Source organism: Myotis nattereri (genome assembly GCF_964212035.1).
Source record: "Myotis nattereri genome assembly, chromosome: 17".
In the NCBI taxonomy this organism is placed as follows: domain Eukaryota; kingdom Metazoa; phylum Chordata; class Mammalia; order Chiroptera; family Vespertilionidae; genus Myotis; species Myotis nattereri.
This window is the reverse complement of record NC_138092.1, coordinates 14,744,537-14,772,075: the sequence shown is the minus strand read 5'-3', so window position 1 is coordinate 14,772,075 and position 27,539 is coordinate 14,744,537. Positions and strand designations below refer to the sequence as shown.

Sequence of the window (27,539 nt, the reverse complement as noted above, 5' to 3'; positions counted from 1 at the left end):
AAACGTATTTATTGCATGCTTGCTGTGTTTAAGAAATGCAAAAAGTGTTGCTGAGTGTTGCCGGGACGTAAACATAAGGTGTAATATCTGCCATCAAATAGACTTTGTTCTGTTTGGACAGATGAGATATAAACATGGGAAAGGATAGTAACTCTTGGAAGAAAATAATAATAACAGCTGAACACATCGCTGCAAGAGGTGGAGAGTGTCTTAGGTGCTGTGGCCCAAACCATTGTCCTGAGTTGAGGTCATCAAACTTCAGAGATGACTGGGTGGGACATGGGAAAGGACTTTGAACTAACTGAGTCTTGGGAGTGGCTCTGGATAATAGAAAGGAGGCAGTAAATCCCCCCAGATGGAGAGATCAGGGCTACATTGGGAAAGTGGGAAAGATACATCCAAGAGTAATCAAGAGACTGGGAAGGCAGGGGCTCAGGATGCCAGGCCGTGGAGATAACACAAGTCCCGGCCAGACGACTAAGAGTTTTGGGTGTTAGTTTAAGTGACAGGATCTGCTGTTAGACGGCATGAGCTAGTGAGCGTCTCTGCGTGAGGGTCTGAGTCGATGACATCTGTGCTTCCCCATCTTCACGGGGCACAATGATCTTATTCGTAGAGAACAGGGCAATAAAGAGAAGGGATCTGGAGACGGGGAGGAGAATGTGGCGTCCACAACTTGTCCTGGTTTGCCCAAAACTTTCTTAGTCTCAGCAGTGCAAGTCCTGTGTCCAGACAAACCCTTCCCTCTGAACCAGTGGTTCTCAACCTTCCTCATGCCGCGACCCTTTCATACAGTTTCTCATGTTGTGGTGACCCCCAATTTCATTGTTACAAATTGAACATAATTAAAGCATAGTGATTAATCACAAAAACAATATGTAATCGTATATGTGTTTTCCGATGGTCTTAGGTCGCTGTGAAAGGGTTGTTCGACCCCCAAAGGGGGGTTGAGAACCGCTGCAAACCCACCCTAGGCCTGCTTGTCACCTGGGAAGATGCTTTCGGTTAACAGTGACTAGTCTACGGGCTCTCTACACCCGGTCGCCCTGGGGTCTGAGTGTTTGGATCTTGTATCTGGGCTCATCAGTTGGGAAACTGGTTAAATGGTATTGTAGGCTGATCAGTGTGCAGGATGGATTGGGTCAGGGAGATCATACTTATGGAATGATCCGGAGGCTTAAGGGAATAATGGCGCTGGCAAGTTGATAGCATAAAGAAAAATTTGATTTAGGAGATTTTTTTCTCTCCTGGCAAGAAAAACCCCTCCTTGACCACTTGGTGAGGGAGAGGAGTCAGGATCGACTTTAAAACAACAGCAGCTTTGTTCATTTGTGACCCAAGCATTTATTGAGTGCCAACTGGGCGCAATTTCTCCCTGAACATTGTACTCAAAGTTGAGTGAGAAATATCTTCCCCTAAAGTAGCTTAGGATCTAATGGGACAGATAAACACTCCAAATAATTAACATAACTACAAAACAGGGTGGACGATCTGCGTGTGTGGTCCCGTGGTTAAGGAGCATGGGATTTAGGGCAGAACTGGGTCACTGGACTCAATCCCCAGCTGCACCCATCCATACAAGCTCCGTGACCTTGGGCAAGCTCCTCACGTCTCCGAGGCTGTTTCTTCTCCGTGAAAAATAGAGATGTGCCAATAACAGTACCAGCCCCTGAGGGCTCAGCATGCTGCATGGCACACATGAAAGCTTAAGAAACATGAATATTATCAGTATCCCAGATAAAGGAAGACTCTAGGGGTTTACAAACTAGAGGGTATCAAAGGAAGTGACTTTAATATTGTGGGATCCTAGAGAGAAAAGCTTAGATAGATAAATCAACAAGTCCCAGAATTCCAGTTTGTTTTTGTCAACCACAGTTCCAATCAGTGTTGTTCATGTGGAAAATAATACAGTAATCTATAATAATAAAAGCATAATATGCTAATTAGACCAGACATCCTTCTGGACATCCTTCTGGATGACCTTCTGGACGAAGCCAGGGCTGTGAGGGAAGCCCAGGTTCCTGGTGCCTGCCGGGGGAAGCCTGGGTCTTGGGTGCCAGAGGGAAGCTGGTGTCGGCAGCTGGGGGAGAGAGGGCCTATTCTTGCATGAATTTCATGCATCGGGCCTCTAGTTAATAAATAATAATACAAGAATAAACTTTGGGAAGAGGGAGAGGGGAGGAGGGAACTGAAATAGTATCTGTAATACTATCAGCAATAAAAATATATTTTTTTTAAAAAGAAACTTTGTGTTTCACATACTCTCAACTGTAAACCTACTTTCACCCCACCCCATACATGTCCTTTTCTGCACGTTTAGCTGATAGTCGGCATGCGAATGGGACACAACTGTAACTGCCTTTTCAGTGAAAGGTCCCTTAGACATGACATCGAGCAGGGCTGTTAGAACGTGTTGGACGTCTGACAGCCTGAGACAGTAGTTTCCAGGGAAGGCTCTCCATGTAATTTCTTTGTGTTAGGCCTTTCGTGTAAGTTTCATAGTAATGAGTAACTTCTACAGTTTTTAGTTATTTTTTTGACATTTTAAATCCGAATTTATGATGCTTTCCATCGGGTGGATACTAAAAGGAATGGCTGTATCTAGGGGTGTGCGCGTTCCAGGGCTCTCTGCCTGTATGGTCACCACCTCCTGGCTCCTTACCAGCTCTGCGTACAATCTTTTTTTCCCCCTTTGACTTTTGTTACTTTTGCAGGTAACACTGGTTACCTTTCAGCTACGAATTTCATGTGTTTGAGCACTAAGGAAGTTGAATACCTTTTCATATTTATTAATCATTGGGTTTTTTTCTTATCCAGAAATATCTGATTATTCCCTTTGTTCATTTTTGGGGTTTTTTTGGTAACCTGATATTGTTTGTCTCTTTATTTAAATGGTCTGTCATATTTCTTGCAAACTCCTCAAGGTGATTTTGAGGAATAATGTCATAGTTATTTGACACTGCTTTGCATAAACTGTAAGGCATTATATATATGCATATGCATGTGATTCCTATTGAAACATTGACTTTGCTCATATGTTCCAATCGTGTTATAATGCAGAGGTCCTTGCAGATTCAGAAATAGGTCTGACTGGAGTGTGAGCTGAATCTGGGAAGGGATGGGATTTTTGTCTGTTTTATTGGTGCTGCATCCTCAAGTGTTTAGCACGGTGTATGAGTGAATGAGTATATGATAAACCCATAGGTGAGGAGGGATTTTCTCAGCGTTCCATCAAGGAGACTTCTTCAGTTCATGTTCCGGTCTGCCTCAAACCAGCAGTGAACAGAGGTGTATGTGGCTGGGAGGTCAGAGCTGTGAAATAATGGTCTTAATATCCTGAACTTAGGAATCTCATTTCTCAGAACCTAACTTTCTTCATGGAAATACTGTAAACCTAATTAGTCATTCTTCCTCATTTATTTAAGTGATAAACTGGAGACAAGAAGAGTTTAATGACGCAAGCATGGCTTTCAGCAATATGATAAAAGACCCGAGTTGTTGTTTTGTTTTGACTATTCCAGTATTTTAACTGCTGAATATATGATAAACCTCCTGGTGCTCCATGCCTCGTTGTTATTCTCTGACACCGAGGAGAATAAATTGTACACAAAGTATAAAAAAAAAAACATGACAATATGTCTTAAAATTGACTCATTGGTTGCCTCTTTTAGGGGAGAGGTTTTGCATAGAACTTTATACTGATAAGTACGATCTCCTGTAAAGACCTAAATTCAACTACCAATGGGTCCTTGGCACCATCTTTTTTTTGAAAGTTTTTCTGTTCTGTTTTTATCCCTAATTATCCTACCTTGCATTATGTTTTCCTGTTAAGGTGCCTTCGTATTTCTGGGAAAAGTTTATGTAAAATTTCATATAAATGTGGCGTGTTCTGGGTGGATTACTTATAGTGGGAGGCAATCTATAGTGGTTAACAGTATTTGAGTCATGTAGTCTATTAATTATGATCTTAGGTGAGTTACTCAGCTTCCCTAATCCTCAATGTCTTAATTTAAAACACCTATGAAATAGGTATTCTTTAAAAACCCTGCTTCCATAGAGTAGTGAGGAGAATTAAATAAAAATAATACAAAGAGATTTTAGTCTAGAGCTTGACATAAAAACATGCAGTAAATACCAGCTGCAACGGAATATTATTATTCACTGTCATTATATTGATCTTAGATGACCTGACCATGACTTTCAGCCACTGAACTGCTATTAGTAAATGTAACAAAAGCAAGTGAAAATGGCAAAGGTGAACACTTATGGGTAGCAAGCGATGAGGAGAGATCCCTGCAAGAAACTATCCTAGGAGTAACCCAGCTGGGATATGAACAGAGAAGTGGAACCACTTGGAGACAGATACGGATATGCATAGATATAGCTATCGATACTCATACACACACATACATAATTTGTGTTCATATATAAGTGCACATGCATGTTTCTATATGTGTGTGATACATGCATGTGCATGTGTACATATACACACATGTGCATACATATAGACATTCACATACACACATATGATTTGACCTTCCCTGGTTGTAGGAGCTGGTTAAGCAGTTGTCTGCAAGGCTTGCTGTCTCTGCATCTGATGCTGGAGCCTGAAGTCCAGCAGGCGGGCCTTCGAGAAGGGAAGATGGGGGTAAAGTGGGGAGAGCAAGGACAAGGTGGAACCACCAGCAGGAGCTGGAGCCCCGCAGAGAAGGAGGGAACTCGTGCTGGTTCTTGTCGCCTCTGCCCTTGGTATCTGCCTTGGTTACTGGGCCAAACACACACCCCTGGCCCGGAAGGCAGAGCAGCGAAGGAGGGCAGGGGAAGGCGGAGCAGGCGTGGCCAGGGTGCCTCGCACCAGGAGATGAGCCTGCAGATCAATTGAGCTGCCAGTGGTTTGCTACTTTCCTTCCACCCTCCAAGGAGTAGATGCCATTACCATGTGGGGATCCAGTTTAAGGATGACAACACTGAGGTACAGAGAGGTTATTCATTTGCCCCAAATCCTACAGCTGGATAGGGCAGAGCTGGGGTTCAGAGCAGGCCCGGTTGACTCTATTGTCTAATCTCTTAAACCCTGCAAAGCTACAGCCTCCCGAAAGGGGAGGGAAGGAGGCAAGGGCGTGGGGGGATTCAGACTTGGTCTCTGGCGCCAGACCTCCTGGGTTTGTACTCTGGCCTCTGCACTGACTGACCGCGTAACCTGGGACAAAGTGCTTCATCTTGGTTTGCCTCAATTTCCTCATCTGTCAAACGGGCATGATCCTAATTCCCATCGTCAAAGGTCGCTATGCAGGGTCAGGGTCAGGCTGTGGAGACACGCACATTCTTTGTCACAGTGCCCAGGGCACTGAGCGCCAGTTGGCAGTCATCGCCCCAGTTTGCGCCAGTCAGCAGGTTCCTGCCGTCGGCCTGTCTGCGGCGGCGGGTCCCTTGTCAGCTTGTCGGGCGCCCCTGGGTGCCGCTCCGTTCCCTGCCTCCGTGATGGATGCGTCTGCCCTAAGGCGGGCTGGCGGGGGAGCTGAGTCGGTTTCCTGCAGCTTTTCAGCATCGTCGCCTTGGACCCCGAGCCTCGCACCTGCTTGGGGGGACAGAGGTGATGTCGCTGTGACTACGTGAGCCCCGGCCACCATGGGCCTCGGGGACCCAGCAGTGCTCCCTGAAGCAGGTGCCTCTGGGGTCTGGTCAAGTTTGGGCTCTACAACTCCATTGCTAATTGGGACTCCGGGGCTGTGCCTCTAACTCTGACAGAACCTCCCAAACGCTCTATTTTGGGAGGGTCCGCGCAGTGCGCCGCGGCTGACATAGATGATGAGCTGTCACCGAGTTCTCGCCCGGACGGGAAGAAGATAATTGCTATTAAAATCCCAAGGCTGGGAACCTTTTTAATGCCTGAAGCACGCGGCGCGCTCAGCCTTTGAGCAGGGGTGGTCCCTGACGGCGGGGGTGGTGGAAGGAGAAGGGGATGGGCGTCAGCCTGCTCGGGTTTGATTTCTGACCCTGCCGCTCACTTCCTGGGCAACTTGACAAGTTACTCCATCTCTCTCTGTCTCCGTCTCCTCATCGGTTAAACGGAGATGCTAACATGAATTGGTGAGTGGGATACTAGTACAGTAGATGCTGAATGGACAGTGGCCGCCGCTGGAATGTGCCGGGATGGTCACGGGTATCCCTCTGCCTCGTTACTTTTCCGTTACCTTCTTGTCCTCCTTTGCACCCTTTCTATTGTTTCTTCGTTTTTCTTTACACAGCCACCTTTTGTTGTTGTTGTTAATCCTCACTCAAGTATATTTTTCCATTGATTTTTAGAGAGAGTGGAAGGGAGAGGGAGAGACAGAGCGAAACATCAATGGGAGAGAGACACATTGATTAGTTGCCTCCCACCCGTGCCCCAACCAGGGCTGGGGATGTGTCCGCAACCAAGGTACGTGCCCTTGACCAGAATCGAACTTGGGACCCTGCAATCTGTAGACTGATGCTCTATTCACTGAGCCAAACCAGTTATCACATCCCCCGCCTTTTCTGTCTCTGTCTCTCCGGGTCTTTAGTTTTTTCTTTTTGCGGCTCTTTCCTTGTAAGGTTCTAGGTCCCCCAGTCCTCCCAGGAGCCTTGCTTTTGCCACACCAGAACACTGAGAGAAGGTCAGCAAGCTCCTTTTGTGAAGGGACAGGTACATGTACGGGGCCTCATGGGCCATAGGGTCTCTGCTGCCACTCTTCAACTCTGCCTCTGCACTACAAAGGCAGCCACAGACAGTAATCAATGAATGCACATGCCCGTGCTCCAATAAAACTTTATTCCCCCAGGCAGGCTGCGGGCCAGATTTGACCTGCGAGCCATCGTTTTCCAGTGATTTAGAGTTTTGGGGATGACAGACTCCTCTCGTTGAACATCTAAAGTCCACTTCCCTGATGCACATGCTGGGTCTCCGGTTCCCAGCATGCACTGAGGGAGCCTCCCTTTGGTGCTCAGTGGCTCTTGTCCCACATTTTTCCACCGCACACTCTTTAGACAGTGAGTCAAGAATGACTGGCAAAGGTTGCTTTGTGAATCATAATGGAATAACGTTCAAGTGTAGAAACCCTAGAGAAATTCTATTTAGACACTTGGACCTTTAGTGACTCCATCCATTCAAAACTGATGGGTGGTGGTTGAGCAGTCGGCATTCGGTAAAGCTTGCCAGTCATGGTGGAAATCTATAAGCTTGGTGTCAGTACTGTGCACTTTGCATAGTTATTGACTGACTGTCTCAGCCCTCTTCTGAAAGAGCTTGCGCCCTGTGCTATGGTTAAAACAAGTTGATTTTCATCATTAAAGGGAAAAGCCTTTGTACTTCATAGACCCAAGTTCAAGATCTAGCTTTGCCATGTGTTAGATGTGTCTTAGGCATTTTAACCTCTTTCAGCCTCAGTTTCCTTACCCATAAAATAGGGATAAGAATATCGATATCATAGGCTTACTCCAAGGGCTAAATGAGATGATGCTTTTAATGCCAATTGCAGAGCAAGGCAGCCTGTACTTGTTGTTAGGGGTTTTGTTTTTTAAATATGATTTATTGATTTTCAGAGAGAGGAAGGGAGAGGGAGAGAAGAATGGAAACATCAATGATGAGAGAGAATCATTGATTGGCTGCCTCCTGCACACCCCCCACTGGGGATTGAGCTGGCAACCTGGGCATGTGCCCTGACCAGAAATCGAACCATGACCTCCTGGTTGATAGGTCGATGCTCAACCACTGAGCACATGGGCTGGGTTTTTATAAGAAAATGTTTTTGTCAATCTTGGAGTTTCTAAGAACCCTTTCAACTGTGACAGGAGTAGAATCATGCAACGTGAGGCTTGCTGGTCACCCCCTCAGGAAAGCTGGAGGCCAGCTTCTACTCTTAGGACTCCAGAGCTGGGAGTTCTGACTTTTGACTGGTGTTGCAGCCCATCTCTGGATGGCCCACAGTTCCGTAGTGGTCTGCATTCCTGGTTCTCTCCCCTGGCCACAGTCTTTGCTTCTCTCCTTCACTCACACACCCCACTCCCTGCTTGTCCAGAAGTTATTTTCCAGTGTCAAACTGCATTTCACCTGCCAGCATTTCTGCTTACCGCCTCTTTTTATTCCCCTCAGTGGGGATGGAGGGAAAATAGGTCATGTTCTTTCAAAAAAAAAAAAAAAAGAGGCAAGTTAAAAGTCCCCTAGATAGTTCTGATATCTAACTTTCTCTTTTTCCATCCCTTTAGTTGAGAACCCCACTGTCTTCCCTTCATATTCCAGGCATTTCTTTCTCTTCTTAAAATATGGCATCAAAACTGAACATAATAATAAGTCCTGGCCTCTCTGAACTCTCAGGGCAGTTCCCCACTGTGTTCCGGTGCAGAAAACTGACATCTCTTTCTGCCCAAGTTGCACCCACAGATAGTCTGTCAAACAATGTCATCTTGCCAAGGGCAAGGCAGCTCCCAGGGAGGGGAACAATATGATTATTACAAGACCAAGTCCACACTCTAGTCCAGAAAGTGAATTCTCACTATAAAGTGAATTCTACCAATATGTCAGGCTAACCATTCGCCTTCTAAAAGCTAATAATCCTTCCTCACCTACAAGCACATACGTGTTTTATATTCATAGGACCTACATCCTGGTGTCATGCTAGCTTTTGCTGATTCATAGTCAGTTCCTGCTCCTGCAAGACACTAAATTATTTTTAGTTCCCCCCTTCCTGAAAACTGGTATATAGAACATGCAGTGTTTATGTGAAGTAGTAATTCAGAAACTTGCTAATAACTTAGTTTCGAAGAAACAAATCTCTCTCTATATAAAAGGCTAATATGCCAAGTGTCCCCTCGGGAGTTTGACCGGGAGAACGGGAGTTTGATTGCTCGCCATAATGTGCACTGACCACCAGGGGATGGTGTGGAACATGGTGGGTGACCAGTGGTGGCGGGGTGTTGAGGGAGCAAGGAAAGGAGGAGGTGGGGAGGTGGGGAACCTGATTGGCCCTGACTGCCGGCTCTGCCTGGGGACCCTACCTGTGCATAAATTTTGTGCACCGGGCCTCTAGTCTAAAATAATAAAAGCATAATATGCTACTTAGACCAGACATCCTTCCAGACAACCTTCCAGATAAAGCTGGGGCTGTGAGGGAAGTCTGGGTCCCGGGTGCCTGCTGGTGGCCAGACAGAAACCCAGGTCCTGTGTGTCTGCCAGTGGCCGGAGGGAAGCCTGGGTCCCGGGTGCCAGAGAGAATCCAGTGCCAGCAACTGGAGGAAGGAAGGTCTACTCTTACATGAATTTCGCACGAATTTCGTGCATCAGGTCTCTAGTATGTATATAAAATGCCTTCCATTTGCTCAGTGCTGTGTGAGGCACAGGAGATGAAGATGGTGGTACCTACTTCCAAGGTTAACTTTCTAGTATTTAACCATGAGCTACACCACCACCCATGACCTACTTGACACAGCTCCAAGGACAAAACAGCAGGGTTACCTGATCAGTTAATTTCTTGAAGTCAATGTTTGGGCAGCCTTTTTACGAACCTGCGTTAAATGTCTTGTCATACCCTGAGCACCAGTAGAGTTCCCACGTTATTGTCGGATGTAGACTTACTGACATGGCTGAAGCAGTTCCCATTTTCTCTTCTGTGAGAGGAGGTGGGGGTAGAGTCTGAACAGAGGGCGGAAGATTGATGGGTGCAGTGAGTAGCAACTTTGCTTAGTAATGACAGTGTACTTGAAGTAGCACCATTTAGCATTTCCAGAGATGTAGCTGCTTTGCTCCCCATTTATATAACTTGTCACGTCCAAGAAATGGCAAGAGGGATGGTTTGAAATAGACAGTTGGAGCACATGTCAAAAGAAATCTCTTCTCTTGTGATTACATTGAGAATGACCAATTTTGGTTTAAAGAATTTTTAATAACACCCTACATCTCTTACTGCTAAACAGAAAAACAGCCTAGGAAACACCAGGAAACATGGAACGAGCTGTCGTCTGTGTGTTTTCTGGTGGATGAAGAATGTTTCTATTGATTGAATGCTTCCCTGGTAGCTTCCTACAGAGCTTTCACGTGGCTGTATTGTCTAGTGGTTAAGAGCTTAACCTCTGTCTCCCCTGAGCAACGTGAACGTATTAGCTCTGAAACGTGGGGTGAGTTAGTAATTTTTTGGTGTCCCATCATCCTCATCTATCATGGGAATAATAATAGTACCTACCTTATAGGGTTGTTGGGAAGATTTAATGATTATTTTTCTTTTGTGTTGAACACAGGGTATCTTATAACACAATGTAGAGAGATATGTTCTATTTTTAAAGATGCCACGAATCGGCCTGAATAATCCTGTTCACTTATTTTTGTTGTTCTCATGACAACCTGAGAAGAATCTAGCTGTGCCATGTACAAATCGGCTGAGTTGGAGAAAATGTAACAAAATCCTTAAACACATCATTTCCCTGGGGTCAGGAGGACCCCCGTTGCTCTCAGACATTCTCTTCCTGCCCACAATGTTCTCCCCGACTGCGCATGGGTGGTGGTGCTGTCTCCTGCAGGCTTCGCTTCAGTGAGTTTTCTCATCTCTAAGTGCACGCGGCTCTTTGATAGAAAGCTATTTGCAAAGGAACAGGATGTTTTTCCTGCAGCTGTGATGTGAGTGGTATCAAAGTGATGGACTCCCTTGGAAAATAGCTTCATGTTATCTTCAGGGCCCCTGCTTCCCTGACAGCTTGAGCCTTGGACATGTGTGTAATTGGGACTCAGTGAGACAACCGTGACACCCTCTATACAGAGATGTGCGGTTAGATACAGGCTCACAGAGAGCTTGACAAAGAGCAGCGGTTCCCTGGGGCAGAGTGACTGACCACTGAGGACACCCTTCCTGTGAATGTGCTAATGAAGAGCCAGTGGCCCAGAACTCCAGCCTCACTCACAGAGGAGATGGTTTTAATCACTCCTATCCTATCCCTCCTGTCATCACCGGGACAGGCCTCGCCATCCAATCACAGTGTAGAGAGATAAGAGACATACATTGATTTCAGAGAGGAGGGAAGAGGCACAGAGAAAAAGCCAGTCAGAAAAAGCTCAGAACCCTATGATTTCACTCATAAAACTGAACCTCATGAACACAAACCACAGTGTGGTAGTTGCCAGAGGGAAGGGGGTGGGAGATGAAAGGGGTTCCTAATATATGATGATGGGAGAAGGTTTGACTTTGAGGGGTGGGCACACAGTGCAATATACAGATCTTGTAACATAGAAACCCACACCTGAAACCTATATGATCATATTAACCAATGTCACCCAACACATTTCATTTAAACGGAGAAAATAAATAAATTGCCTAATTTGTAAATCTTGAAAAAAAAGAATTAGAGAGAAGGTGTTTTTTATAAATGCTACTCTCCTGAACTGACGTGCATAGTGTTAAATTTGAAAACTATTGGATAGTGAATCTCACAGCTCTTGGGTTTTGCTTACAAATGAAATCAGAGCATCACTCTACATTTGCATCTGTTCTGCAGACAGATTTGGTTGAAAATAGCTTTTAGGTTTTGTTTTTGGGGGGGGGGGGCGGGGAACGGGGTTGAGTCAGACCTTTTGAACTCTGCCTCAGAGACATGCATGGGAGTTACTCCTCTCCAAGGCCAAAGTCATTGTCAGTCAGGGTCTTTGACTACAAGTCGTAGTGACCAACTGGCTCTCCCTTAAGCAGAAACAGGCTCTATGAAGGCCCTGGGAATCTCACAGGCCAAAAGAGCCATCAGCCCCCCAGAGGCCAGCACAGCCTGGGGCCGCCCACAGCAGCAGCTGCTCTGTGCTCAGGGATGCGCCCTTCCCATCACTTTTAATTTTTTTGGTCACTCTGCCGAAGATTCAAATTCCTGGCAAACAGAACGCAATTGCCCATCTCTGGTTAGGGAAGAACAGGGCACATGCCCAGCAGTCTGGCCAGATCACCTCCACTCAGGGAGAGAAGTTCCTTAAAAATGAAAATGGGGGTGCTGACATCAGAGGAAGGGAGGATTTGTGCCAAGGGACAAAACTACAGTACTTATAAAAATATATTTAAAAAAAATAAAGTATAGCATAAGGAATATAGTCAATAATAATGTAATAACTATGGTGCCAAATGGGTACTGACTAGATTTATCAGGATGATCAGACTACGTGTCTGATCACTCAGGTGTACACCTGAAATTAATATAATATTGTATGGCAACTGTCATTGAAAATTTAAAATGATTTAAACTAAAAAATAAGAAATTTTAAGTCAATAATAATTTTTTAAAAAACAGTTACAGCACTTGCTATCTTGCAGGGTGGGATCCTGCATGTGGCTCATTTACAACTGCAAAAACACATGATGATGATGTGTTAGGTCATTCACTGACCCTCCCTTTTAGAGAGACCCTCTTGCTGCCTCCCAACCCCATCTCCCAGCGTTCACAGCACGGCCTGCTCCCCAGATGACACGAGGCCCGTCGGCTCTGAGAAGAGGGAACGTTAGTCTGACTTTGGCCTTCACACCTGGACTTGTGCTGCATCAGAGGGAGCCTCTGGGAGCAATGTATGAAAAGCTGGAGGTTGTTTGGTTATTTTCCCATAAGGCTCTAAGCGGGAGGGGCCTGCTCCTGTCAGCTGGGACAGTGGCCCTCGTCCAACGCTGGTGCTTAACGCTCACCTCTGCCCAGGGCCTGACAAAGGAGCGAGGCTTGGAGGGCAGTTGGGCTCAGGCCTCATGCTGAGGAATAACCTCAAAGTGATATGTTTGAGGTTATCACAAAAGGAGATTTTTCAAAAAGCTCCAGAGATACAGTGCAAATATTAAAAGAAAAAGGTATAGCAGGCAGGATTCTTAGTTACAACCAAGTGAAATCCATTCTAGGCAGTTTTTTTAATCATCTTATGTCAGGGTTACAAGTATATGAGTATTCTCAAAACGTGAAAGTGATCCTGACCTCTCTGAGGTTCATTCAATATCAAACTGTGTGATCCTTGGGCTCAGCTGTGTACTTAGCGCTGATAATCTTAGTGTTTCCAAGTATTGCTAGATACTGATGAACAAATGTTTCCTGTAATTTGATAAGATGCAAATAAGAACGATAATGATAACAATTTTACCTTATTTACTAGAGGCCCGGTGCACAAAATTTGTGCACTCGGAGGGGGGTCCCTCAGCTCGGCCTGCGCCCTCTCACAGTCTGGGAGCCCTCAGGGGATGTCTGACTGATGGCTTAGGCCTGCTCCCCTATGCTACCCGCTCATCCTTAGCACTGCCGTGGAGGTGGGAGAGGCTCCCACCACCGCCACTGTGCTCGCCAGCCATGAGCCTAGCTTCTGGGACTGCACTGACCACCAGGGGGCAGCTCCTGCATTGAACATCTGCCCCCAGTGGTCACTGTGCTTCATAGTAACCTGTCGTTCTGCCATTTGGTCGATTTGCATATTAGCCTTTTATTATATAGGATTACTAATGAACTTGTGCAGCTCACCAGAAATGTTAAGTACACAGCAGAACATTGGGATTGGATACTTGCATCCCATTTAATTCAGGGCTCTATTGCCAAAATGCAGTTATGAGCCTGAGGACAGCAGAGGCAAGAAATAAAACCGACAGGAGAAAATAGTGTGATTCTTCTTTTGTTCATTTCATAAATATTTATTACACACCTATTGTGTGCTGGGGATAAAATAACTTGGCCTCTTTTACACTTATTCCAAAATGTAAAACAAGCATTCAGTATGCGGTTCATTCATTATTAATTTTTTTAAAGACTATAATATATTGAAGTTAAACTGGTTTCTTTGTAATTTCTCTCCATTTGCTTTAGTTTTACTATATGCAGCATAGGGAGCAAATACAATCCTTCTCAAAAATAAATGTTCAAATTTTTGGAGATAATCATTTTTTTTCCAGCTTAGATTTGTCTTTTGGAGGCCAGTACCCTAAGTTATTGCAAGGATTCTTCCAGGGGAGATACACTCCCCTTTGTTACACTGCAACGTGTAACCCAGTGTACAGCAACTAGAAGAGGGACTTAGCAAGAGATCGTTGCAGACGGTTCAGCTCGTGATGACCCACAGAGCGAAGGTGCTCACTTTTGCTCTGCATCTTCAGGGTCGGCTTCTTGGATCAAAGGATTTTTCCTTTTCTTTTTCCTCTTCCACCTTTACCAAGATATAATTTACACGAGACCAGGATTCTTGAGCAGAGTCATAGGGAAGGAAGAGGGGCAGACCTGACAATGAGTATTGTAGCTCTGGCCGGGAGGAAAAAGCTGGGGAGCGATGACACCCTGTCAGACACCTATGAATGTGAAATTAGAAGCCCTCCTTTTTCTTCCTGCTGGTGATAATGCCTGGAATTTACATGTTATGTTAATTTGACCTCATTTACATAATGCCTTATTATAAAGAATTGCTTAGATGTTGCCTAATTATCTTCTTCCTCTTGCTTACTGGGAGGCTGAGAGTGCCAAGGTAATGAGTGACCTTTATTTGGCTGAGGCAGAGAATTCTGATATGACATTTTATTGTCACAGACCTTTGCTGTCATGTTTTTTTGCATATTTACTTTACCCTAGCCCACAAAAACAATTTAGATTGTACAGTTCCTTTTGTATTTGTCCATGTGTATATGTATTTTCCTTGTAGATATAGTGTGCGTACTTCCCATCACTTTTTCATTTGATGTTACACAATTGTTGTTTTCTTCGCTTCTCTAGCATATTCTTAATTCTAGCTGTTCATAGATGCCCAGTATTCCACTGAATAATCATTGGTAAATTGTCATGTTTCGGCTTTTCAGTACTTTACGCAGTATCATGATGACAATTTCTGTGTATAGAGCTTATTTCTCCGGTTAGGTTATTTTCCTACGAGTGCCCGTAACTCAGCTTCCCATTAGGAAAAACAGGGTTTTATGATTTACGGTTTTCACCTCTCATTCTTGCACATCAATAACTACGTTAGCATGACTTTTTATGCATCCTACTTTCTCTGTATGGCAGCCTTACGAATGTATCCGTCCAGACACGTTTATGTAACGTTCTACCACTCAAGCCCCAAGGTTCCTGCCATGACTGTCACTGTGACATGTAGGAAAGCAGCAGCCCAGACTATGGAAATACTGTCACAGAGAGAGTGTAACGGTCAGAAAAAGGCACTTGAACCTGAAGGTCTGAAGTTCCTCTATATTATGTCCTAGATTTTCCTTGAGTTTGCATCTTTCATCACCAGCTCATAACGCATTCTATACTTAGTCATCTCATATACTTTATTCACTCTTCCTACTTTAGTGACATGTCTTACTATTTGAGCAGACCTTTCCTTCTTAGTGTTTAGATTATTGTTGTATTTGTATCTGCCTCCTGTCCATTACTCATCTTTTAAACTTTTCTTTATATCAGCAAGTTGGTTCCTAAGTTCACGGAGAGCTCTTTTAGTCTCAGCATACACCAGCCATATGGCCCAGTGATTCCAGCCCGGGGTATTTAAAGAAGTGCTCGCACAAAACATGGATGGGAATGTTTATAAGAGCTTTATTCATAACCATCAAAAACTGGACACACCCACATGTCCTTCAGTAGGTGAATGGCTCCTCTGTGGTGTGTGATATCATGGAATATTACGCAGCAATGGAAAAGGAATGGCCTTTTAACACACAACAACAACTTGGGTAAACCTCAAAATAGTTATGCTCAATGAAAAAAGTCAATCTCAAAAGGTTTCCTACTCTAGGATTCTGTTTTTCACAACATTCTTGAAAAGAGAAAGCTATGGAGATACAGAACAGATTTAAAAATTAATGTTAATTTTAAAAATATAACAAATAGCCCCGTTTTATCAAACTATGTGGTCATGTGTATTTTGACAAGTTACTTACCCTCTCTAAATCTCAGTGTATTTACTTGTAAAGTGTAGAAAACACTCTTTATCTTGAAGTAGTGTTATAAAGATGAAATAAGATGTTACAAAGCAGGTACCTGACATACAGGTGCCTCCTTTTTTTCTTTCCCCTGGTGATATTTCTCACTGGGAGCAGATTCATTTTCTTATTATCATCTCTGTGTGTTTTTTTAAATATGCTTTTATTGATTTTTAGAGAGAGAGGAAGGGGGAGGGATAGAGAGATAGAAACATCTATTGATTGGCTGCCTCCTGCACACCCCCTAGTGGATATCTAAACCACAGCCCAGGCATGTGTCCTGACCAGGAATCAAACTGTGACCTCCTGGCTCATAAGTGGACACTCAACCACGGGGCCACACTGGTCAGGCCGTATTTTGTTATTTTTATCATCTTCAAATTTCCAGTTTTGCCTCAGACAAGGGAAAGAAATTCAAGATATAATTTTGCCTTGATACATATCAAATTCAATTTGATAACTACCAATTATCGAGTACCTCTGTGAAGGGGGAGCAGGAATGGTATTTGGGGAAAGGTATTGCAGCAGTCTTACAGGCGTCTGGATATTGGGTCAGTGTGTTCATCAAACTCATCAGTGTTGGAAATGTTTTATAATTAATACTTTGTTCTTTAAACACATAAATACTAATTTTAAAATTTAAATGTGAGAGCCAGCGCCTTTCCTCCACCCACTCTATCCTCATCAATCACCTTAAAGAATGAGTTATTGGGTTTTTCACTCCGCAAATGTAATTACTTTGCAATGAAATGTTAATGCCATGTTCTATTCTTGAAGTCACTTGTTCCAGTGACAAAGCTATGTCCTAATAGCGTTGCTAAATTTTCTTGTAAGTCATCCTTTTAATATTTTATATTTGCCAGATGAGCTGGTGATGAGCTGGGGCTTCTTTGTTTTTACAAACAGGACTATCTCAGCAAAAACTCACCATCAGGCTGTGAACTTCAACATCTTCGAGGGCATGGTGTGCCACGGCGTGCCCCTGGTGACCATTTCCAGGGGCAAAGTGGTATATGAAGCTGGAGTTTTCCACGTCACAGCAGGAGACGGGAAGTATATTCCTCGCAAACCATTTGCTGAGTATGTTTACCAAAGGATCAAGCAGCGGGACCAGGTGAGTGTGCCTAAGTGACTGTTACCCGGGGCGGGGCTGTCACCCGCTCCTGGATGTCGTTGGTGGTGTTGTCAATACACTCAACTGAATACATTCCTGCGACATCAGAACTGATAGGAAAGGTTCCAAACAAATACCAATTTTCCAAGAAAGAATCAGTATGGGATGGATGCATTTTCCCTTATGGATTGATGTCTATCAGGGTTTCCTGATGGACCACGTCGGGTTTTCCCAGGCAAGTTCAGGACCTCTGAGGGCCTTTGGCAATTGGGTTAGTCAGGGTATTCTCAGAAGCAGACTCCCCATGAATAAAGGTCTGACTTTCTTTTTTTATTAGGGAAGACACTTGTGAGAGAACACGGGAGGGAGTCAGGAAAGTCTGGGAGAGCCTCAGACTACAATTCGAGTTTGAATCCAGTGAGAGAATGAAGGAGAGAAAAAGGGGTACAAGCATCCCAGATGCCACACAGACTAAGACAGACTGAGCAAGGCCTTTAGGCAGCAATTGAACAAAGCCTCCTGTTAATCAGCTGCATGGCATGATGTCATTGGCTTGGAAAAGCTGTGGGAGGCATGGCCTTCCTTCAAACAAGGGAATGGAGTTCAGAGTTTAGCAATGGCCCCTTGAAAAATTATGCTCCCTGTGGTTGAATGTCTGACCACCAGAGCAATGGTGGAGTTTTGGGGTCAGGTAGGTCTACACTTTTTTAGGCTTGCTAGTGCATTATTGGTTTTTGCAATAACAATAAGTAATAGTTAATCATTACTACTATATCTTGTTCTGAGCACTTGCTATCTGCCAGGCACTGTACTAGGTAGTTTATATTCATTATTTTACTTACTCTGTGCAACAAACCACGAGTTGATATTAATATCCCCAACTTACATAGAGATCTGAGTCTCAGCAAGATTAAATATTATTCCCTGGGCAAAGCATTAAATAAACATATGAGCTGGGATTTGTGAGAGGGCCTTTCTCATTCCCACTGTATCATGAGATCTCTGTAAAGCCAGAGAAGAAAATTATTGTGAAACTCCAAACATGGGGGAAATTGATTGTTTTTTAAAATGGTGTGGAAATAGTATCAAAAAAAATGGGTGAAATGAGGCTTGGGCATTGTCTGAAGACATTTTTCTCTTCATTAGGCAAAGATAATTTTATATGCAGAAGAAAAATATCACATTAAGATTAAGAAAAAATAGTTGTTAGAAATTCTTTTTTCTTTCTTTTTTTTAAAAATATATTTTATTGATTTTTTACAGAGAGGAAAGGAGAGAGATAGAGAGCTAGAAACATCGATGAGAGAGAAACATCGATCAGCTGCCTCCTGCACATCTCCCACTGGGGATGTGTCCGCAACCCAGGTACATGCCCTTGACCGGAATCGAACCTGGGACCCTCCAGTCCGCAAGCCGACGCTCTATCCACCGAGCCAAACCGGTTTCGGCAGAAATTCTTGATTTTAAATTCACATGAGGGTTTGGTTTTCATGCTTTGGTTTTCATGTAAAATATTCAGATTTCCTTGGGAATGAGGATACACGTGTTTGAAGGCAAGCAGAACAGCTCATATCATTTTTCCTGTTCACCTGCTTTCTTCTGAAGAATATTAATCATTTACCATTCCAAACTACCAAAGCACAGACTCTAGTTCTCAACCTTCTGGCCCTTTAAATACAGTTCCTCATGTTGTAACCCAACCATAAAATTATTTTTGTTACTACTTCATAACTGTAATGTTGCTACTGTTATGAATCGTAATGTAAATAGCTGATATGCAGGATGGGTTTAGGCGACCCCTGTGACAGGGTTGTTCGACCGCCAAAGGGGTCGCGACCCACAGGTTGAGAACCACTGCTCTAGTGTTTCCCAGCTCCAGAACTTGTCTGGTCTCCTGGCTAGAGTGTTAGTTCCTTGAGGGCAGCATCTTACTAGGTGTACCGGTTAATAATGCAGATTCTTTTCAGTAAATGGCGCTACACATATGTTGATTTATATGCCATTTGATATGTATGCTATTTTGTTGTATTGACAACAAGCTTCAAAACTTCATATGTCAAATTCTCTGAAGGTGTTAACATCATAGATATTTTCATGCTTAAAAATTTCGAATTTCGTGCCAAAATCAAAGGAGCATTTGCGGGAAGTTTTAATTCATTACTTTATTTGGAAGAAAAGTGCTGCTGAAAGTTATCGTGTGCTTCGGGAAGCTTATGGTGAACATGCTCCATCTCAAGATACTTGTGACGCTGGTTTCAACGCTTTAAAAGTGATGATTTCGACGTGAAAGACAAAGTGTCCAGGTCGAGCGAAAAAGTTGGAAGACCAACCATTACAAGCATTATTGGATGAAGATGCTTCTCAAACTCAAAAACAACCTGCAGAAAGATTAAACGTTGCTCAGCAAACAATTTCCAATCATTTACAAGCAATGGGAAAGATGTAAAAGGAAGGAAAATGGGAAGTGCTTTGTATCTGAGAAATCTCATGCGTCTGGGAGAGGGGTTTTAGTCCCTCCATTTCATAGATGAGTGAGTAGGCTGGAGGGGGGGTAGCGGGGGGGAGGGTTATTACCCTGCCAGTTTCCTACAGCTAGTGAATGGCAAGGCTAGAATTCATACTTAGGTCTGTCTTGATCCAAAGCTCACATTGTTGATCCCTACAACATATTAGCTTGAGTGGTCATCAACTGAAAAAGAGACAAAAGGAAAACTGAAAAATCATCAGTAAAATGTTGCTTCAGCAGTATGAAAGAAAGTCCTTTTTGCATGGAATTGTGACTGGCAATGAAAAGTGGATTTATTTTGAGAATCCCCAACGCACAAAATCCAGGTCAACCATGGACATCCACTGCAAGGCCAAATCGCTTTGGAAAGAAGACAATACTCTGCGTTTGGTGGGATCAGGAAGGGGTGTTGTATTATGAGCTTCTAAAACCTGGTGAAACCGTTAATACTGATCGCTACCAATAACAAATAATCCATTTGAACCACGCTTTGATCATAACACAACCAGAATGGTCCAGAAGACACAGCAAAGTAATTTGCTTCATGATGATATACCATCACACACTTCAAAACCAGTTAAAGATACGTTAAGAGATCTTGCCTGGGAAGTATTAACCCACCCACTGTATTCTTCGCCAGACCTTGCTCCTTCAGATTACCACTTATTCTGATTGATGACACACGCACCTTCTGAGCAGCACTTCAAAACATATGAGGAAGTGGAAAATTTGGTCTCTGAATGATTTGCCTCAAAACAAAAAAAGTTCTATTGGGACGGTATCTACAAATTACCTGAAAGATTTGGGAAATGTGTAGCTAGCGATGGACATTACTTTGAATAAAGCACTTTTGATGTTTCTCTTGAAATTATTGTGTCTTCTTTGGATTACAAAATCCGTATTATTAACTGGTTAATAGTTAATCCGCACTTCTAGCTGATTAATAATTAACCCGCATTATTAACTGGTTAATATTCAATTCGTACTACTAACAGTTAATAGTCAATCCGAATTAGTAACCGGTTAACTATTAATCCACATTGTTAACCGGTTAACAGTTAATCCACATTGTTAACCGGTTTGGATGATAAATTACACATCTATGCTATGTTGAAAGATGCATCATGCAGTTTGGCTTGAAAAATAAACCAGGAGAGAGAAAAACACAGAGACCAAAGACCTGAAAGGGCGGATGTGGACAGAGAGTGGGGCACTAAATGCGTTTCAAGTTTCGGGGTGGATGGGCTCCCAGTGACCACAATGCCCAGCGCTGGGGAGCAGAAATGGAAGGCCGGCCTTCATTTCCCCTTGGCAGAATCCTCAAGGTGATGACAGGATCTAGGCTGAAGAAAAGCACTGAGTCGGTAGTGAGCCCAAATGGCAGTCCCGCAAGGCATCTACGCAGACACAGAAAGTGGACAGGGGCTCAGACTGGTGAGCGAAGGGCAGGGGCCCTCCCACCGAGTGCGAGCGCTCTGTGCGCCCAACACTGTGTGTCAAGATTCACAGCTGTAAATACAGTCTCTGTTTTTTTCTGTGCTTTATCCTCTGTGCCTGGGGCTGTGTATGCGCATTAAATATCTATTGAATGAGTGAAGGAAGTGCTTTGTATCTGAGAAATCTCATGCGTCTGGAAGAGGGGTTTTATTCCCTCCATTTCATAGATGAGTGAGTAGGTTGGCAGGGAAGGGGGCGGGCGGGGGGGGGGGGGGGGGGGGAGGGGAGGCCTATTAGCCTGCCAGTTTCTTACAGCTAGTGAATGGCAAGGCTAGAATTCAGTCTGTCTTGATCCAAAACTCACATTGTTGATCCCTACAACATATTAGTTTGAGTGGTCAAAAGAAGACCTACAGGAATTTGTTATGGTTTACATACATATGATTTACCTGCACAAACAAATGTATTTAGTTGTAAAGAGCCTATTATATCATAGGCATTACTCTAACTGCTATTTATATTGAATTCTCTCCACGTTCAATCCTCACAACCACCCTGTAGAGTAGGTGCTCTTCTTATCCCCAGTTTGCAACTAAGGGTACTGGAGTGCAGTGTTGAGTCATGTGCCCAGGCCATCTGGTTCTGAGCCCACGCCCTTGATCACGGTGATTTGCTACTTCTTGGCTTGTCAGTGAATTTGTGTGCGTGTTTATCAACAGTATGGTTTAGTCGCTTCTCGTGAGCTCCTGTGGTTATAAAGCCCAGACCTCAGCTCTCCTCACACACTGCCTGAATTCTAGCTGGCCCAGCCAGGGTTCTGCTGCACAGTTCATCTGGAGATGTGAGACTCTGGGGGAGGCCTGTTACCCACAGTGGCAATTGGGAAAATGAGGAGAGAAAACAACAACATTGAAATTGCTAGAATCTGAACCGAAATGTTGAGAGTCTTAGGAGAGGTAAACAAAGCACCTTGGGAATACTGATATCAAGAATGACCGAAAGGCCAAGCTGGTACTAGAACTCAGAAGGGTGTGAGGATAAGGCAGAGGCCCCGGGGAAAGTTGCAGTAGAAAGAATGATCATTTCAAAGTGCTCCCTGGGCCTTTGTCTGATGCAGATGAACTCCGGCAAAGAGTGGGTGACACAGGTACTGGAGGTTGCTGGGCATTTCTGTGAAAGGGCAAGGGTTGGGAGACACATGATAAGTTCATAAGATTTCTTTTTGGTCTAACAATTTATGAAGGGAGCTGCACTTAGCTTTGAATTCAAGAAGTCAGTAAACAAGTCACAAGAGAAAAATGAAATGTTCTTTTTCAGACTTGCACACCTACCCCCGTGGAGCGTGAACCCTATACGGGAGAAGTTGTCCTCCTGAAATAGACACAGAAGACTCCACTGCTGGGACCAGGAAACAGACCTACCCCTCACTGTGTGCTGTTGGTAAGGGACGGTGGACAAGGAAAGTATTCCAGCATGACAACATCTGAAATTAGCATCTCTCTCTCCATGACCATTTGAAGAGTTCATGGTCAAGGTCAAAGGCTTCAAAGGGACATGAGACTCAAGGACCGTTTAGCCAAGGGAAGAATGATAAAAGACCTCTTGACGCAGAACACTGAGATGAGCCTCCAGATTGAAGGAGGCCTTGGGCCAGCTGGAGATTTATCCTCTGAGATGTTAGGAAGTAGTCACCAGAGCCATGGAGAACCCAATGTGAGCAAGGAGCGGTGGCTGGTGACACAGTAGACCTGTCATCGAGGAAAGTTGGCACCACTTAAAACAGGGAGGACAATTTCATGGTCAAGTTTATAATTTGATTTAAGACTTTATCTGGAAAGATAAATCTTCATATTGTGAGGGCAAATATATTCTAGAACTTAAAGTGAATGAAAAATGAATCATGTGGCTTTGGGGGGGGGGTATAATTTTTCAGGAAAATTATTTGATAGTATGTGATATATTTTATTTCACATGTAATTTTTGGAATAATATTATAGATATGGTCATTTTTTGAAAAAAGAATATTTTAGTGCTTCATCAATTTTTCTCTTAATATTTTGACATCCAGAACTTTCTTTTTTAAAGTATCTTACACATTTTCTCTCTCTCTCTCTCTCTCTCTCTCTCTCTCTCTCTCTCTCTCTCTCTCTCTCTTTTTAGTAGTTTTCTGGTCTTGCAAAGCCAAGTATCTATTTGGCAGTGGCTTTGCTGTGACTTAAGCATCTCTCTAACGTATCTTCCACTGACTTCATGAAATCTACACATTTTCTCTGTTTTGCAATTTCACTAAATTGTTAAAGCTTGTGATACATTTTCAGATGTTTCAGAACAGTGCAATCTTCCAAACTCTTCCATAAAAGGTTGACATGATGGCTAGATGTTTGTGTTCATTAGGGACACTTTGTCAGGGGAGTAGTGTTGTACGCCCCCGGTTAGCCTGCACATTTGCACATGATGATAACCCATGACTTGAGCAACGCGGCTTTGTGCACTCTGGGCTGTGATCGCATTACTGAGGGTCCTGAGTCTTTCTCAATGCTATGTAGCCAAACTTTTCAGTGTTTTGTTGTTGTTTTTTTGTCATTCCCTAACTATTGAAATTATCCTGGCAATCCAGGAAGACTGTGTCAAAAATTCGGAGGAAGATTTAGCAGGAGGAAGAAATTGCATTGAATGCTGTGACCTGCTTTTGCAGCATTGGCAGGGGCAGGGTTAGTGTTTACTTTTATTATCGCATTTCTGGAGGGTTAGGCCTGCGCTCCGCATCTGTTTGTGAGAGGGAATGTTTCGCTGAGTTCCTTTTATTCGGTTCAAAAGCAAAGTCAGAGAAAAGGATGCTGCTGTTCCCATCACAGTTAACCGCTGTCGGCAATGGGAAGCCAGCCTCATCTCAACTTCCCGAGAGCCTTTGGAAAGAATAATCGCTCTAGGCCTCTTTGGTTTCCTTTCAGAAGCCATCACGGTGGGTCTCACTGTGACTTTGCTGCTATGTAAGATGGAAGACATAAATGAATGTTATTGTGATGGAAAGTCTGTGTGAAAATTCACTGATGATACTTCAAAACGTCATCTTGGCTTGTACCAGATTTCTTACTGTGAATTTCTAAAGATCACTTTTTTTTTGTTTGTTTAAAGTTTTTTTTCAATGGAGGCATTTGTTTAAAAATAGCAAACTGCGATCTTACATTCTGTTGTCATTAATAAACATTTAGATCTTCCTTGTATATCCTGTGGCTGCGGTATGTGTGTCTTTTCTAACGAGTAGCGTGGGGACTCTGGGAGGTTGGTTTGTGATTCAAAAGCATCATTTCCTGTGTGACATTTGCTTCAGCAACTCCTGGAAATTAGGTCCCTCAGCAAACACCATGTAATCAAACTGGATACTCAACCTTAGGATAACCCCAAGGTAAATGATCCAGTCATGCCGACGAAGGCAGGATCTGAGAGAATTCGGCGGAATCAGGATGGCCCGAGGATGCCCTGTCTCCCCTCTGCTGCCTGGTCTGCACTGGGACCACCCTTCTGTGTGTGCAGAGAAGATGAGCTATATTTTTCCTCCTAGGACCTAGGTGAACTCGTCAAGAGGGATTATTTATTTATTTTTATTTTCAAAAAATATACTTCTGTTGATTTCAAAGAGGAAGGGAAAGGGAGAGACATCAATGATGAGAGAGAATCAGTGATCAGCTGCCTCCTGCACACCCCACACTGGGAATCAAGCCTGCATCCCAGGCATGTGCCCTGACCTGGAATTGACCTGTGACCTCCTGGTTCGTAGGTTGACGCTCAACCACTGAGCCACACGGGCCAAGCAAGAAGGATTTTTTAACAATGTGGATCAGGGGGAACTCAGGGCAGTTATGCTCTCATTGCAGGCCCATCAGCACGGAGATCAGGGTGCACTGGCACACTGGACAAAGGGGACTAGGAATAGGGAAGTGGGAATCCAGCTACTCGGCTGTAATTTGTATTGAACACAGGGGAGAAAGGACAGCGAACTGCACCTAAGGGAGAGCCATGGCTGGTTTTTTCTCGGGGACGAAATACCGTAAAATGCTTGATTCCTTTTCTCTCTGCTTCAGTTGACAATAGAAACTCTGCAAGAAGATAACTGAATCCTCAAGAAAAAAATAATTAAATTGCTTTCTTATTTAGAAGCCACTTCTCATGCATCCTTTAGTACTCAGCTGAAATATCACCCCCGCTCTGAGGCTTCCCCCACTCCAACAGGACGGGGTACACCCCACTTTTATGTTCCTCCATAGCAGGGCCCAGCCAACCCCCCATCACAGCAACATCGTCCCATTGCATAACTGACCTGCCTTACTGTCTCCTCCGGGGAACTGACAGCTCGTGCAGGGCAGGGCTTGTCTGGTTCACAATTATTTCCCCAGCAGGTAGCTGAGGGTCTGGCAATTGATTGGCATTCAATGGATTCTTCATTTTTAAATAGAGGAGGAGGTGGAGGAGTTCCTACTGAGCTCCTATATTGGTAGAGATGACGTGAGTAAGCATTCTCGACAAAAATGAATACAAATGTTGTGGAGCATTTTGGTGTAAGGAAGCTCTAAATCAGTGGTTCTCAACCTTCTGGCCCTTTAAATACAGTTCCTTCTGTTGTGACCAACCATCAAATTATTTTCGTTGCTACTTCATAACTGTCATGTTGCTACTGTTATGAATCATAATGTAAATATCTGATATGCAGGATGGTCTTAGGCGACCCCTGTGAAAGGGTTGTTCGACCGCCAAAGGGGTCGCGACTCACAGGTTGAGAACCGCTGCTCCAAATGAAGAATACAGATTCATTATCAACGTGATAGATCTATTTGGGAGGATGAAGTAGCTATAGGATTCTGCGCTAACAGAGTCATCTGAAATGATTATGCGGATCCCTTTAGTGCTTTTATTAGGCTTTGTCACAAATATTTTGCAGAAACGCAGCCTAAGTAATAATATAAGGCAATAGGAGAGCATGGTTTAAGCTATTAATATCTCTTTCAGGATCACCTCTGGTATACGGAGTAAAATCTCTTTGTCACAGCACAACTGCACTTTCCAGGCCTGGACCAAGGATAGATGGACTGAGTAGCGTTCCTTCTCCACAGTCGCCTTCCATTGCCTCCTTCCTCTCATGTACTGGAGAGAAAAAAAAGTGGGGGCTCTAAAATTCTATTTATTAGCTGTGAGGCCTTCAGTAATTTTTTTTAAAAAATTTTTTTATTGATTTCAGAGAGGAAGGGAGAAGGAGAGAGAGATAGAAACATCATTGATTCAGAGAGAATCATCCATCATGCCCTCTCCTGGGGATGGAGCCCACAACCCAGGCATGTGCCCTCTAGCCATCAGGGAAATGAACTTGAAGCAGTGTCAAGCCCATTCCTGGGCTTTCTCACACCCGCCAGCTCCTCTTGCCATCAGGCTCCCCGCATGATCTAGAGGGGGGTTGACTCCATCAACCCAGTGTCAGTCCCAGCTCTGCACCATTTGCTTGTGTGGCTCCTGCAAGTCACAGTCTGCTCTACACCTCGTGTCTGTGAGGTGAGGCTGGCTCTGTAGGCAAGTGCACAAGGGCAGGGAATCTGGAATCAAATTGACTGGGTTCAAAACTTGCTTCTGTCACCACCTGTGCAATGTAGGCAAAATTCTTAAAGTCTCCCAGCCTCTAGTGTCCCACCTGTAAAATGTGAGAATAAAAACACATACTTAGAGTTTGGGGGAGAATGAAATGGAATAAGACGTAAGCATTTAACACTGTGCTGAGTGCAAAATAAGCCCTCAATCAGCTACCGGTATTTCTTTGCACTTGACCTCTTTATTGCTCTACACTGAGGCAGAATGAAGCCAGCTAACGCCATCTGAGGAACTTTCCATCTCCTCTGGGTCACACTTCATGGCCATTGTTGCTCAACAGCACAATTACAAAACCGCTCGCCCGGCTGGCGTGGCTCAGTGCTTGAGCATTGACCTATGACTCAGAAGGTCACGGTTCAATTCCTGGTCAGGGCATGTGCCCAAATTGCAGGCTTGATCTCTAGTGTGGGGCATGCAGGAGGCAGCCTATCAGTGATTCTTGTTTATCATTAATATTTCTATCTTCCTCTCTGTCTCCCTTCCCTCTCTGAAGTCAATATGTTACAGAAAACCGGAGAAGAAGCAAGCAACGCTTAGAGAGATGGAGTTACATTTATTATTATTACATGTACGGACCCAGAGGAAAATGTCTCTCAAATTCTGGGCCCCATCACACAGTAAGTTTCTTGTATTTATACCTTTTTACCTTCTTTGTCTCCCAAATATGGGGTTTTTCCGGTTCCCTTTGCAAGTTCTTAAAGGGCCCTATGTGCTGGGGCTTTGAGATCTCAACCAAAGGCTTGGCCTGACGCCAGCACTGATAACTTCGTCTGGGGAAGATTTAATGGCCTCTTTGATATGGGAGTAGTATTATTTTTCTTATTATTTAAGCCAGCAAGCATTTACAGAAGCCAGAAATAGCAGGGTTAAAATTTCAAACAGCAGTTTTTATATAAGATGGTGCTTCAGATAAAATATATCTAAAAAACAAAAACCAACAAAC

At 43.9% G+C, this 27,539-nt stretch overlaps 1 protein-coding gene across 1 annotated transcript in view; it reads left to right on the top strand.

Annotated features, from left to right (window-relative positions):
• The window catches only part of DPYS (dihydropyrimidinase), a gene marked incomplete at both ends in the record, with an annotated part of 73,153 nt that extends 50,811 nt beyond the window's left edge, over positions 1-22,342 (top strand). The window contains 2 exons of the mRNA XM_081111217.1: positions 16,812-17,019; positions 22,280-22,342. Coding sequence (XP_080967343.1) covers positions 16,812-17,019; positions 22,280-22,342 — 271 coding nt within the window. The remainder of the gene's footprint in view (positions 1-16,811; positions 17,020-22,279) is intronic.
• Between the last annotated feature and the right edge of the window lie 5,197 nt (positions 22,343-27,539).